The following is a 15,458-nucleotide window of genomic DNA, read 5'->3' on the forward strand; positions in this document are numbered from 1 at the left end:
AACCATAGACTACAGTCTATGGTAAAAACATAGGATTTGTGAAAAGTGTACAAGTTTGAACTGAAGTGTTTTCCTTAATAAGCCTATACAAAACTTAATTATGTTGAGGACCACTTGAAACAACCATAATGACTGCTTATGGTACGCGGATCCACCTTTGGAAACCAGTGCATTCGGATTCCATAGACAAGGATTCGGATCACTACTGCCGTACGTCAACTCTAGCCGTCGTACGATGACGTAATTACGTGACGCGGAGGGACAGCAACGGAAAACAGCGGGCTTGTTTGAAAGCAGGAAAGCGTTTCGGTAGTTATTGACAACGGTGTGATTCACTGAGAAAGTTTGTTTTGGTTTTCTATAAAAGGCTACAAATGGTACGTTTAATTGATAATTAAACTCTGGCGTTAAAGCATGTGGTGACGTTGTTCTGACGTATCTCGGAAGACTGTCAACAGCAGACAAGAAACGGAAAATATGAATGTTTCTAGTGGCTAACGTTAGCTAAGATGCTACAGTAGCACTAGCTAACGTTATGTTGTATTAGCGACGTGCTGTAAAGCTTCTGCTACGGTGTTGGTATCTGCTTGGTTTGGAAGTTACCGAAACGGGTAAGAGACAAACTGTGTACATTTTTTCTAAAGAGCGTCCTGTGAGCTTGATTGTCTCATCCTGCGAGTCTAAAGACTTTTCTTTTACTGTCTATGCTAAAGACATGTAACGTTAACGTTACTGACTAGCTAGCTAACGTCAGATGAACAGTACAAATCCCCACTCGATATTGCATTCAAAAAGATAAACTCGTTTCCAGATGAACAGTGTCATCGATGATTAAATACGAAGGGCTTATTACATGATGACAACTGTATACTCTTTTTATCCACTGCCACAAGTTTTCAAAGTGTGACTGACCTGACCTGACCTAAGTTCTTATTTTGTTTCCTTTTCAGTCCTAAAATGTCCTCCAAAGACGACACTCGCATCCTGGTTTTGGAGGAACAAGTAAAGAGTTTATCAGATGAGTTGATGCAATGTCAGGTGTGTATGAACTTGTGTTCAAAAGAGATGTGCACACACTGCTGGATTGTGGTATCTGCTATCTAAAGAATGTATTATACTATAGTAAACACAAATGTTTAACGCTTCCTAATAGCATGATAACATGAAATTGCTCTCAAATAGTGACATTTATTGAGTGAACTAATGACAGCAAGTTCAATCAGCAAATTTCCAGTCGTGTGTTTGTTTATTGGGATCTCCATTAGTTGTTGTCATTGGTCCAAAATATTAAAATAAAATACATGCTATAATATTCATCAGTGTTTTCACTTACAGTTCATACAGTAAACAGTAAAGTAACTACACTACCATTTCACCAACCCCTACATACTGTATACATTACAAATATATGGCATGCTGTTCTAGTGAGATATGGCTCTATAAATTATGGTTTTCTTCATAGCAGCGTCTTTGCTTGTGGTAGCATAATGTGATCCCTCCTCACCTTGTTTGATAACTGAGTTGACAATTGTTCACTGAGTGAACAGTGTGAATACTATTTTCTCAGTTGTCTATAATTATTACATGAACTGTTATTTTCACATATTTTAAATTTTCGTGAGCCTAATGAAGCAATGAGTAAAATTCATTGCTCTTACCAGTGTAACATTTTTGTCTGACTACATGTACATCTTACAGTTGCCATTGCCAGAACCTCTTGCTTCACAGTACCCACTAAATATCACACCATTTCTCAACTTACTTACCAATATATTTATTTTTTGAACAGATAAAAACATAATGTGTCATTGTGTAACATAATTAAAAAGTATTTCTGGGGAGATACGTTAACAATGCCTGCTGGAAAGTACATTAGCCAGCTGTTTCTGTTTCACCTCCACACATTTTAACTCATAAGACATTATCTAATGGTTATAGTTTTGAAGGTTTAGGACTAGCAGTTGAAATTGAAAAGCATATCTACTATCAGGGAGATAGTTATTATTTAAAGATTAGTTGATTTTACTAAGTTGCATAAGGCATAATTTAATTGTTTAGTTGCTACTACTGATTAGCTGCAAAAGTCTGTAAATGACCTGACCACACAAAGACAGTAAATAATGTGCAGCAAATATCTGCTTCCAGAGTACCCCCCCCCATTTTTCTATTTATTTAAATAAATACAAACACATAGAAATTGCTCGTGAGCAGATTTGAGAACCTTTCATCTTCACTTTGTAAGTCAGTTATTGAGGGAGGGTGTCCTTGCATACTCACCACCAGGTGGTGCCTAATAACATGAGTAAACTTAACCCAGTATTTGTCACTCTGAATATTCACATTACCTTGCTATACAGGTATGTAGACAGCTGTAGGGTTCAGCAGATGATGTGTTACATCTGAGTTTTTATTAGACTGTAGATGTCACCTGAAACGTGCCAGGAACATTTGTTGTGGTGCTGTTTGGCTATAACCACATGTGTGCCTGTTGTCTGTATATAAAGTTGTATAAACCTTTTCAGAGTTTATTCAGAAAAAGAAGTTTGACACATTCAGACACAAGGCATCTTTACAAACTTGTGTAGTGAGTGATGCAAAATGCATGCATGCACCTACGTAATTCAATAAACCAAAAAACGTAATTCATTTGTTTCCAATTCACTATACCGAGTATGAATAATTGACAGCTTAAATGCTCTAGACCCAATAAAACCCCCCACTTATTACAATCTCATGTATATTTTGAGCCCTTTTTCATTTTAAAATTAGAATTTATTAAACAATTTGTTGCTAACCATATGTATGATTTTCTTTCTTGTTTAATGTTTTCTAAGGTGTTTCCAGTGTTGGGGAAAGTAAATGAATTTGTATTATTAGGGGTGTTTGCTCATCTAATAACCCAGAAAAAAGCACAACTAACTGCTGTGCATCACTTATTTAATAATAGCACTGAGTAGACCTTTGTCCTACAAAGATTATGACTAGCAAATAAGAGCACATTTACACTGTAAACATGTAACATCCATGTTAAAATGTTTTTTTCAGTTGTAAAGTACTATACTCCTACAAGTTTAGCACTGATATTTTGTTCACTTCAGACAGTTCCTGCTGCCCTACATTGAACATTGAAGCCATCCTTGGTGGTCTTGTCTAGAGTAGAACATCAGTGATTCTGTCGATCTAATAGGAACCTTTAGTTGTGCAGTGTACCATTTAAATAGTGGCATTTGAATATGACTGATGTCTTAAGTCTCTGGCAAGATGTACTCCAGGACAGCCATTAACTACAAAGAGTCTCATCTGTCGGCCAGCAAATGTCCCTCCTAGATCATGCTAATTTTATTAATATGTGGCTGAATTCCAGTGGCTTTCTTTGGTATGTTCAGCCCATGGTGTTTTAGTGTCTAGTTTCAAAATGAATAATTCAGCCATCATCAAACACACATTCAATGCATCTTTAAGTACACATATGGCAGAGGAGAGATCTTGATGAAAGTCCTGACTGAACACTTGTCTGTGGAACGGCTAATAGCAGCCAAAGGCCAGGCAGAGGGAGACCACCTATTTCAAGTCAACCACGCTGCTTAATTTCATCGTTAGCTGCATTGCAGGGCTGATTTGCTGAGATCTCTATCCTCCTTTCCCCTGCTCCCACTCTGCACACACACACACACACACACACACACACACACACACACACACACACACACACACACACAAATAAATACAGAGACATAGATCTACAGTCCTTCCACTTATGTGTTCAGCTCATGGTCTTATCAAGGTCTGCTTCTGCCATTTTAGTAAATAATTGATTAGACACTATTTAAAAGGGGGTTAAAATTCATGTTTTAATTGGAGACCAGTAGATTCCAGTGGGAGGGATGACTTTTATCTTATGATGATGTGAACATAATTTATCAGATAATTTTATATTAAGTCGATTTGGTATAATTCTGTCTTTTAATGTCAGAAAATGTAGTTTTTAGATGTCCCTCATTAAATGTAATGTAGCTTCAAAATGTTAGAAAAAACAGAGAGACAATTTGAATTGGAAATGTGTCAGGGGCTGGCTGGGTTTCTCTACTTGAAGATGACTCTCTCTGTCATCAGTTTTGAGTTTCTTTGGGGCTAGTTACTTTGGAGCTGTAGTGGAAAACATATCTGGAGCGCAATTGATTAATAAAGCAAATGCAAGCTCGACTGCTGTGTTTTGATTTGGATCCCAGCTCTCCCCAGTCATAAATAGTGCATAATGACAAGTGTCAATGCCGGCTCCCCTTAAGTCGAAGGTCACATCTCTGCGATTCCTGTTTAGAGAGGCTTATGATTATGGAGGGCAGGCCAGATCAAAAACTATTTTGTACAAGATATTTAAATTATTGATTGACTACCCCTTCTGTCGTATACTAATGTCATTGAGCATCCTATTTATTTTTTTGTTTTTCAGTGTGAAAAGTACTGTGACTTGTAGCCTAAAAGCTATTTATCTTAATTAAGAATAACAGCTGTTGACTCGCTACATCCTTTATTTTCACAGGCAGACAAGGAGTTTGTGTGGTCCCTATGGAAACGCCTGCAAGTGGCAAATCCAGACTTGACCCAAGCTGTCAGTTTGGTGGTTGAGCGGTGAGTAAATTAATCTTTCAAACTGCTACCTGAGAAGCTCAGTAGCTGAACATTCCTTTATCTCACAAGTGAAGAGAAATATGTGTGAAAGTCGTTCAAGGGGTGTTTAAGGCACCTTGGCCATTCTTCTGGGGTTACGACGGAATCGGGTGCAGATGCTGATTTAAGCCTTCTTATCCCCGGTCTAGCAGTTCAACCATGGAAACCCTTTTAATGAAAACACTCCTCCTCTGCCGCACCCGTTCTGGACAGTTGAAACACTCCTGCCAAATACTTGTCTTTATATCGGATATATTGTAAGATTGAATATGACTTCTTTTGCAGGGTGGCTAAGCTGCACTAAACACAGTGGCATGGGAACTTTCAGAAAAGAACAGCGGCACAGGCCTTTTCACAGTTGATGCACAGTTGGGAAGATTAAATATATTCCTCCTTATTAGGATTTCCTTTTTTTTTATATTATATTATATTTTTATATTATTATATTTTTATATATGACTTTAAATATCTTTGATCACTGCAGTTTGAACACTGTTTTTTTTCCCACTTACATATGTTGAATTAAATGAAAAGCTTTATTCAATACTTGGGCTAGTTTTTTTTTAAAGATATTTTTTGGGCATTTTTTAGGCCTTTATTTGTATAGGACAGTTTAGACTTGAAAGGGGAGAGAGAAAGGGAAAGACATGGAGCAAAGGGCCGCAGGTCGGAGTAGAACCCGCGGCCGCTGCGTCAAGGAGAAAACCTCTATATATATGGGCGCCTGCTCTACCAGGTGAGCTAACCAGGCACCCCTTGGACTAGTTTTTTCCTTTTGAGGATACCTTAGAATGATATTTCTCTATCATGGGTGCATATCACGTACATTTTGAAGCCTATCAGTTGTTTGTAGACCTTTAATAGGGGTAAAACACAGTGCAGTAGCGTGCAGACTCAGAGTTCCTCTGTACCTGTGCCTCTCATTCCTTCTCCACACCCTCTTCAGTTCCTTTATAGCCCCATAGTAAACCCATCAAAGTATGTTGGTCCGCTGAGACTCGTGGGGAAACATGCACCCAGAGAGTGTATGTGTATTGTATCACCTGATGCGCAGGAGGATATTGACATGGTAATTGTGTCGACTCCAGTCAAGCGCTGGTGCCCACTGGGAACCGCCATTCACCCTCTCCTCCCCTTCCTGTGTGGATCTTGTAGAGTGATTGGTTGGTTGCTCAGGACATGGTGAACACAGCCCAATATACAAGGAGATGTAGCTAAGTCAGCCTGCGTTCCAGCTCCTCCAGAGACACCAGATACTTATTTCAGTGCCTACCAGGGGAGAGGGCTGATCAGAAGAGGCAAAGAGACGAGAGAAAAGGCCTCACAGATGGGAGGTGTAGAAGGAGCAAGTGGTGAGTGGAGGGAATGGGTGGCCCCTGGTGGTCTAAAGCAGTTGAAACAAACAGGTCCCCTATTGATGCCTTATTTTTGCCTCCCTAAAAGTTCATTATGATAAAAGAGGTGCTAGTGGGCTATAGAGAAACGTTCAGAGTTTGGTGCAGCAGCAGGATAGTACAGTAGCTCACATTTTATAACTGATTTTCCCATTTTCTTATCGATAATACTTTTCTTAAAGAGTAGTTTGCATAAACATATGCAAAGAAAGAGAACACTAGAAGAAGAATGGAACACTAATTGCTTATATATAAAGGGATCTGAATAGAGATATTTACCAAGTACAGCAGGTGCACAAAGAATTAGGAATTGATAGTAGGTAATTGACATTTTTGCAAGACTTACAAAGTGCAGGATTTAAACTTAAAGTGGGAAAGTATTGTGGAACCCATGTTAAATAGTACTATCAAGGCGCGCCTGGGTAGCTCACCTGGTTGAGCATGCACCCCATGTACAGAAGCTCAGTCCTTGCAGCACCGGCCGCTGGTTCAATTCCGACCTGCAGCCCTTTGCTGCATGTCATTCCCCCTCTCTCCCCTTTCATGTTTTCAACTGTCCTATCAAATAAAGGCCTAAAATTCCCCAAAAAACAAAATAGTACTATCAGGGCATACTGTATGACATCAGACCAATCAAACTAACTCAACCCCTGTATAGATAGACTTCTGTAAAGTCTGCTTGTCTTTGTATCTCTATCTACTGTACATCCTCTGTGATTCAAAGTTATAAAACAATTACAGTATTGGGGATAGGGGGACGTTTTTGTAGGCCTGATGTACTTTGCATTGTTGTAACCCTTCTGCCTCAGTCACTCAATTGTAGATGATTATGGACACACACCTATCTGTTTTTCTTTTCTCTTTCTTCTAGTGAGAAGCACAAAGCTGAGAACAAGGACAGGAAAGTGTTGGAGATCCTTCAGTCCAAAGACTACAAGATACAGGAGCTGGAACAGGTAGAATACAGTTTGGTCTAATCTATCTTTCTCTGTTTAGCAAATGTCTGTTAGATCGCCGACACATTAATGGAGGTGAGTAATTCAACCAGGTCTGAAATATTTACTTGACAAAGGCTACTAGTTGTATGTAGTAGGATGTTTCAGAAAATCAAGTAGAAATTGCTAATCAGATTATATTCATAAACTAAATTATTATAAAAGAATAATTTAGTTTATTATAAAAATAATAATAATAACCAAAGTTGTGTGTTTTTCTAACTGAACACCTTAAACTCGCTCTCTCTCTTTCTTTTGCACCACCTCTGTATAATATTTCTTGATGGTATGATGGCTGATGATAATGACAGCACTAATGTAATTTACTCCAAATCATCATCCCTTCACTGAAGCTTCTGTCAGTCTCCTTCATTAGCGTCCCCTCATCCAGAATCGTGTTCATTACTAATGAGACTGGCTGTAATGGAATCATCAGCTTGCTTTTTTTTTAACATAACTCTCCTCAGCCATTTTATCCAGTCAATACAGTAGCTATAGTACTCACTCATAGGAGCACAATAAATGTGATTACATCAAACTTTATTTCAGTGTATTATTTGGGCCTTTTAGTTTGAGGGCAATGCAATCAGCCAACATAGTGCACTGTTTTCTCACATGTTGTTCACACAAATGCAAAAGAAAACAAAAACATAACAGCGACTGCCAAGTACTATTGCAAAGCCCTCTTGATGTGGATTTGTTATAAATATTTAGTCAGTGTTTAAGTTTAAGGTTCAAGGATAGGACAGCATCAACAATGCTACAATAAATAGGCTTTTATATCGTATGAGAGAACAAACCCGGTGTAGAACAATTATTTATAAGATAAGAACTTAAGATCAAGTGTTAGGCACTCAGTAATGAATATGTTAGATATTTCTATTTTATTGCAATATTTGTACTGTAACTACTGTGTTGTAGTTGCTGTCTCTATAAGAAAGGCCTGCTGTTGTATATTATGCACAAGAAAATTAATTTAGTTGTTCTGTGAATGCCACTTTAGAAGTGAAATACTTTCTTTTTACATTCCAGATGGGTACACTCAAAAATTCAAAACGTAATTACATCAACAAGGCTTGGTTGAAAATGTTATTGATCTGCAATACTGTAACTGTTATTAGTAGCTTAAACTAATGGCCGGCAGGCAATAGTCACACATTCTTAATCTTTTTTCTCACACTATACCATTTCCTCTAGTGTGTCACATTTGCGAACCAACCTTCTGCACTTATTATTAGAATTGAGTTATTCATTCATTCATTACTTATAATCCAAAGTAGGGCTGGGCGATATGGACAGAATCAAATATCACGATATTTTTGACCAAATACCTCGATATCGATACCGCAACGATATTGTTGTGTTGACTATTGGTGCTTTCACAAAATATTTACACAATGAGTTTTTGATAAATAATCATCAGTAATGTGGATATAATGACTAAGTGGGTAAAGGCAAATAATAGAACAGTTACAGCAGTCTGGTAAGTTCAGAAAATGACATCACTTTACTGTAATGCAGCCTTTAAAACCAGGAAAAGACAACACTTATGCCATATTACGATATTACGACTTCCAAAATCTAAGACGATATCTAGTCTCATATCACGATATCGATATAATATCGACATGTTGCCCAGCTCTAATCCAAAGTAGTGTAAAAGTATGTGTAAAAATGTGTAAACCTATCTACGACTAGTCAGCTGATCTGATGGATTGTAAATTGACTTTCACAGTAAAGCCAATAAAAGGAATTCTTCCATTTTCATATTTGCATGGTTCTGTTTTCTATGCGTTTGGAAAAGTGTCTGTTTCTCCTCTTTAAACTGTTGGTAATGGAACTTGCAGGCTAGTTGAGAATCTCATGAAAAGCCCTGAGCTCTGTGCTCTGTCATTTGGCCCTCTGACAGTCATCATCTGGTCCACAGTCTTGAGCCATACACACCCAAATAGTGATGAACTGGTCTCTCCTCTTTCTTTTGGAGATGTGATGGTCCACTGAGTCAACACAGGATCTTACACTGCTCTTAATATCTCCACTCTCCAACTTTGATGATGTTTTTTTTCTTCTCTAGTCTTGTTTTTTTCCATCCACCTCTTCGTCTATATACTTTCCCTTGCTACTCCTTTCCATTTTTGGAACATAATTAGCTTTCATTTTTTGAACTGCACTGGGAATTTTCAAATGCTAATCTTTCTGTCCTAGACCTCTTAACTTGGCGGAACCCCCCTTTTTTTCTCCTCTATCAGTTGAGCACTACTGGGGTTCAAATTGTTCTTGCCTAGCTCATTATCAACGTTTGAATTTATTTTATGCTCTCCAGTATAAATCTCTATTAAAGCCCCTCTGTTCTTAGCACGGCGAGCTAGGAGTAGCGGGGAACGCTAAATCCACTATCTGGATATATTTGAGCGATTTCCCTCAACATGGCAATTAATTGCATCCCAGAGCACAGTGTTATTTGAGAGGAGGCTGTACCCACAGAAGGCTGTGGATTACCAGCCAATGCCAAACCCCAGCTGATGCGGTGTTAAGACGCCAGCCTCCTCCCACTAACGCCACAAAGGCTGCCAAAAAACATATGTGAACACTCTGGTTTGATGGACCTTGCGAATCATTAAATTGATCATCGTGGAGCTTTATGATATTTTGTGACTCACGATAGATTTAAAAAGAGCATCAGTTCGATCTTAATAGTCGAGTGTGTGTGGTAGCTTTCTGTTTAACAAATATGTCAATTGACAGAAAATTAACTGTTTTGATAATGAATCGATCGTTTTAGGTAATTTTTCAAACAAAAATGCCAAAATATTTGGTGGTTTCTGCCTGGTAAACTGAATATCTTTGGATCTGGAATTGTTTTTGGACGAAATAAGACTTACTGTAGTCACCTTGGGCCCTTGGAAATTGCAATGGGCATTTTTCATTGTTTTCTGATGCTTAACAGATCTAACGAATAATCAAGAAAATAATTAGTAGAATAATCTAGTGTGAAAAATATCTGGTGAAAGTAATCATAAGTTGCATCCCAATTTCGTTTGCGACAACTGTAAGGGTCAAAAAAATTATCGCAGATTTTTTTTATATTTAACACTTTTTCTACCTAATATTTATAGTTTTGAGTAACCAGGTTTAATGCTTGGTACTGTAAATTTAAACAATCCAGATCCTATTTTTGATAATTGTTTTCTAAGACATAAATCCATAATATAACATGGGGCCCTCTTTTTCTGTCTTTCTTTGTTGCTCTGTCTTTTTTTCTGTCTCGCTGTCTACAACAGAAAGTGACAGGGCAGCAACAGGAGATTAACAACTTGGTACAGAGGAGGACGACGACAGTGGATGAGGAGAGTGCCTTAATGAAGAAGGAGCTGACAGCTCTGCGTGAGCAACTGGTCAATAACAGTCAGGAACTTAAGGTTGGTGGAACAAATCTCCGTGGCAGTCTGGGCCTCGGAGTCAAAAAATCTCTTTTCTGTGTGGCACTGAACACGACAAGCCCCTTGTGGCTGTAGCCACAGGCATTTGAATCCTTTAGAAGAGTAAGATGGTCTTTGTGTCATCTCTTGCTTTGTACCTTCGCTCTATCTCACCATTTCTTGCTTTTAGCTTCCTTCCCTGCTACTGACAACAGAGAATACGTAACAGCTGTAAAGTGTGTGTGTGTGTGTGTGTGTGCATGAGAGAAAGAGGGAGAGAAAGGAAAGCAGGTTGTTAACTTGCAGATAAATACTTGATGACATGCTTCAGTGGGAAGAAGTGAAAAGTGTGCATGTGATAGTGTGGCTTCTCCCTAATTATGCTTAGTTGGGACCTGGCTATGATTTATTGATAAAAGGAATGGTCCTTACACAGTCTTGGTGAGGTCTCATGGCGAGAAATTGTGGGGGGACAGCATCAAAGGAGACCTAGGTTGAGTCTAATGGGTCTTGCAGCAAGCACCATTCTCATTAGGAGCCTGCCATTAAAGCCGACACACTGGCCCCTGTACCTGCATGAGCCCAGCTCTTGCGGCACGGCTCGGCCCACACCAGCCAACATCTGGCCGCGTGGGCCCAGTCATACAGCACAGGTGACCTTGGCCAATCAGCGGCCCATGCAGGGGGCTCCCGCAGCAAAACCGGTCCACTGTTTACATATTCATTTCAGCCTCAACCCCATGGGTTGCTTCTCTTTTTGTTCTTCTCCATCTTTCTTTTTTTCTTTCATTTTTTCACAGTTTGAATTGCTCCTTTTTCAATTTTTTCTCCTCCGTCGCCGTTGTTTATTTGGCCCTCATGACCCCCCACTCTCCTCCTTACACACACACACACACCTCTCTTATCCAGGAAATGAAGACGGAGTGTAGGAGGAAAGAGGAGGAGAAGCGGCAGGTGGTGCAGGCTCTAGAGGAGGAGAAAGAGGGATTAACCTCCCGCTGGGCTGCCCTGCGAGCTGACCTGGAGGAGAAAGAGAGGCAGGCCAACAGCCAACGAGACCAGGGGGATGCTGCCCAGAACAGAGTCAAGGTATGAACACGGGGACAAGTCCATTCAGACACACACAAAGTTATACAGGAAGAGCCCCGTCCTCCAGCTTTCCCTTTCTTCTGCACACCTTGAACTCCCTGATCCCTCATACCCTTTCCTCCTCACAATGTGAATATAAAAAGATCTCTGTTGAAAACCACACAATTTAAATATGCAGGGACTATATTCAAAGGAAGGAAAAATTATGATTCAACATGTGGTAGATAGAGCTTTCTTTGTTGGGGTGAAAAAAATAAATGAAGCTTACCACAACGGATCTTTCGTGAAGTCATTTGCTTGTGTGGATGCAAGAGTTTGTAGTTGTTGTGAGGTAATTTATTTTTCTCAAATGCAAGCAGGTAGTTTTCAGAATCTGTCTATTGCTCCAGTCATTGGTATCAATCAGTACTTCCCATCTCTGTGGACATTTAAACTACAGTGATTAGATAGTGACAGCAGTGTTGCTTTTTAAACATTTACCAATCAAATCCCAGTCAAAGTCCTGGGGAGCTTTCATTTCAACCTGCCACCTTTTGCCATCCACTTGTTGTAACAATGCTAGAGTCTCAGGACATATGAGCAGCAGAAGAGCCTCACATTACATTCATGTTATGAAACATATTGCTACGCTAGTCAAATGGAGTCAGACAGAAAGACTTAAATAAGTCAGAGCTGCATAGTAATTACACTTGGACAGGATGAAGCCAAGCAACTAGTCTATGCACATCTATCATAGCCTAAGACATTCCACCTGTTCCCTGATTTTTTTGTATCATACATTGATTTAAGAGATGGCGATAGAGAACATGGGGTGTGCGGTGGATACATCATGCCAATTTGTTTTACATAGCAAAGATTTGTCAATGAATTTATAATTTTAATCCAGTGCATGCAAAGATAAGGTACACCTACAGACCGGGGGAACAGAATACAATAATAAAATGTGCTAAAGCTAATACAAATTTAGTGATCCCCCTTATGTTCACTTATTTAAACACGTAAGTACCTTATTGACTGTACAAATGTTGTCTAAAATAAAAGACATAAAATGTTTTATCAAAAACTAAGCATTTTGTTTTCGTGCAGGGTAATCATTTCGTCCTCCCATGTATAGACACCAAACCAACATGATTGCTGTTGATGTACTTTACGCGGCATCCTTTCATGTCCTTTCTTGTAATTCCCCAAGTCTAATTAATTTTGCATATGGTTAATACTGGCTCAGTGAAACACTGTTCAATTACATATAATCTGTCAAGGTTTGGGGACCTTTGTGTATTTGATGCCATGCAACCTGCCCTGCTCTAATGGTTTCTTCTTATTAAGAAAAAGCTGTCACTAACACCTTGTCTACACCTGCTGCACAGCGAAAGCAGCAAAGTAGCAGCAGCTGCAGTCCTACATCGCCACTGGATCTGTTCTGCCACAGTGCTACTGTGCAGTGCTTACAGCCCAATGCACAATCAATGTAGTTACAAGTGTGAATTTGAAGTAAATATATTTGCAGCCTAAAACAATGCTTTAGGTTGCTGTTACAAGCTTAAAGTGTGACAGAAATATGAGCTGTTACTTGGCCAGTGTAGACAGGTTTATGGATTAAAACAGAATTAATTAAAAATGATTAATAAAACAGAGAAAAATGGCTGAAACATGTGCAGTGTGAACAACCAGTATAAGATAGGGTTTGTTTGATTCCCAACATTTAAACTTTGCTTTGAAACCTCACTAGTCTCTGCTGCATTTACTATACATGGACTAGTACTCAATCCACTGCAGACACATAGTGCTCTATGTTCCTGAAATAGAAATAAACTATTGTTACTCTTCTACACCAGGAGTTGGAGGAGGAGCTACACAATGCTTGGCAGGAGTTGTCCAGCTTGCAGAGCCACAGTAGCAGTCTAACAGCTCAGCTTTCTTCCAAAGAGAGGGAGGTGGCAGCAAAAGAGGGGCAACTCCATCAACTTCGGTGAGCCCTTCCATCTTAAGCATCGCCCAATACACCTCAGTGTCTGTTTTCTTGTGACAACCACATCTGAATTGGTTATATTCATGGGTAATGTAATTTGTTAAAGGAAGCATGCTTCTGACCTGTGTAGACATATGTATATACATTACTTCACATGTGTTACTTTGTGGAGCGGTTTGTATATTGCTCTCTACGCTGTGAGGCTTGGGGGTGACCGATTTCTTCCACTCTAGCTCACCTAAAGCCACTTGATAAGCCCTGCATAGTGGATGTGCTTTAAAAGAAGGAGAAAAGGGAAACAGGGCAGGCTTTGACTAAGCTGTAGTCGATATGATAAAAACTGTGAGAACCGTAGGAGCCTTAGTGGTAATCTCAACCTTTTTTTAACTACTTTTCTGTTTTAATGCCAGAGGCACTCTGACATGTCAGTCACCCTAGGACTTAGATACCATTCTTTAGGTTTTAGCTAGGTGAATAAATATATCCTTTTAAGTTAATGGAGCATTTTCTCGTCATTCCCTGCGACACAAAACAAAGTTCAAAAATAAACTTTGATGCTGACATTGCTATGTTGAGTGTAATTTAGGCATGACTAAAGAAAGATCTGATAAAATTATCATCCTTGGTTCATCATAATATTCCAATTTATTTTTCAGTGTTGTGATTATTTTTGTAAGTGAATTACACCTTTTACTTTATTTACATTGAATTACATTTTATTTTAACAGTTGCAATGCATGTACAGGTATGTATGCATTTGTATAATGTGTGTGTGTGTGTGTGTGTGTGTGTGTGTGTGTGTGTGTGTGTAGTTGTGAGTTTGCAGAGGTGCAGACCCTGTACAGACAGAGTACAGGGCATGCAGCAGAGCAGAGCCTTCTGATCAAGCAACTGGAAGGACTCAACCTAGACACTCAGAAAGTCCTGAGAAACCAAGAAGAGGCACATACTGCTGACACCACCTCCTATCAGAGGGTACACACATGCACACACACATGCCAAACCTCAAGCTCATCATTATTATAACCACTTTATTGCACTCCACTCAGGCCTCACCCGCTGTGGTGATTTATTTCCAAGCTAGCTGTAACCTACAATTATTTGACTAGTGCCAGAAAAGAAGGACTTTTCTCACCGTATCCTGTTACTGTGAATGGGTTCTCAACCTACCACCCCTCTGCCTGATGACTGTACCACTGTGCCATACACATCACTACACAGGGAGGGGGACAGGGAGACATTTGGGGCAATTGTGAGTCATAAAACATGAAGTTTAAGGAATATGTTTGGTCTCACTTCATATTATTTAATTCTTTTTGTTGTCTTTTTATCCTTTCATTTTTCCTTTTTGTCCTTACTTAAAGGTCCAGAGTGTAACGTGTTTAGTTGTTCATTATCAAAATCTGTGTTGTCCGTTCGCAAACTTGTCCTTTTTCATGAATATTTACCTCCACCATCAATTCCAAGTATTCCTTTTGGCTTGAAATGAACTGGGGTAGATGCTCCATATTCATGCGCCATCTTGAAATACGTTAGCTGGTAAGGGACATACAGGACATACTGCTCCGCCTTTCGTGTTTTCGCTGTCACATGATAAACTCACAGGTGCTGCTAATGCTGCTAATGGGTTTCGTAGCTTCCCGGCCCCGGCAAGTTTGAAGAAGGAAACATGGAGGACCACACGTATTCAAAATCCAAATTTCAGGAACAGGAGTTTTCTTCTTTGCCCAGAAAAAGAAAAAGGATATTGAAAAGAGCAAGAGACCGGCTTTTTGAAGCGTGAAGGCTACCGTAGCTGTAATACGTACTTTGAACTGCGTGGTGTGAGAGAGTTGATTGCGATATATGATTCAACGCTAGGTGGGAGAAATTCCTACACATTGGACCTTTAAATGATCTTATGTATTTCTCATTACTATTGAAA

General features: G+C 39.3%; 1 protein-coding gene across 5 annotated transcripts in view; it reads left to right on the forward strand.

Annotated features, from left to right (window-relative positions):
- Positions 1-260: 260 nt before the first annotated feature.
- Positions 261-15,458, forward strand: part of cntln (centlein, centrosomal protein) — a 90,343-nt gene continuing 75,145 nt past the window's right edge. For 2 of the 5 annotated variants that reach the window (XR_004897020.1, XR_004897021.1), the window contains exons 1-8: positions 262-611; positions 951-1,038; positions 4,541-4,629; positions 6,934-7,018; positions 10,339-10,476; positions 11,386-11,565; positions 13,401-13,534; positions 14,347-14,509. Coding sequence is in view for 3 of the 5 variants with exons in the window: in XM_031276831.2 (XP_031132691.1) it covers positions 958-1,038; positions 4,541-4,629; positions 6,934-7,018; positions 10,339-10,476; positions 11,386-11,565; positions 13,401-13,534; positions 14,347-14,509 (870 nt within the window). In the remaining 2 variants the exon portion in view is untranslated. Of the gene's footprint in view, positions 612-950; positions 1,039-4,540; positions 4,630-6,933; positions 7,019-10,338; positions 10,477-11,385; positions 11,566-13,400; positions 13,535-14,346; positions 14,510-15,458 lie in introns of all 5 variants that reach the window. The other 3 variants (XM_031276831.2, XM_031276828.2, XM_031276829.2) reach the window with 3 other exon arrangements.

The sequence above is a fragment of the Sander lucioperca genome, chromosome 4 (assembly GCF_008315115.2).
Source record: "Sander lucioperca isolate FBNREF2018 chromosome 4, SLUC_FBN_1.2, whole genome shotgun sequence".
Taxonomy (NCBI): domain Eukaryota; kingdom Metazoa; phylum Chordata; class Actinopteri; order Perciformes; family Percidae; genus Sander; species Sander lucioperca.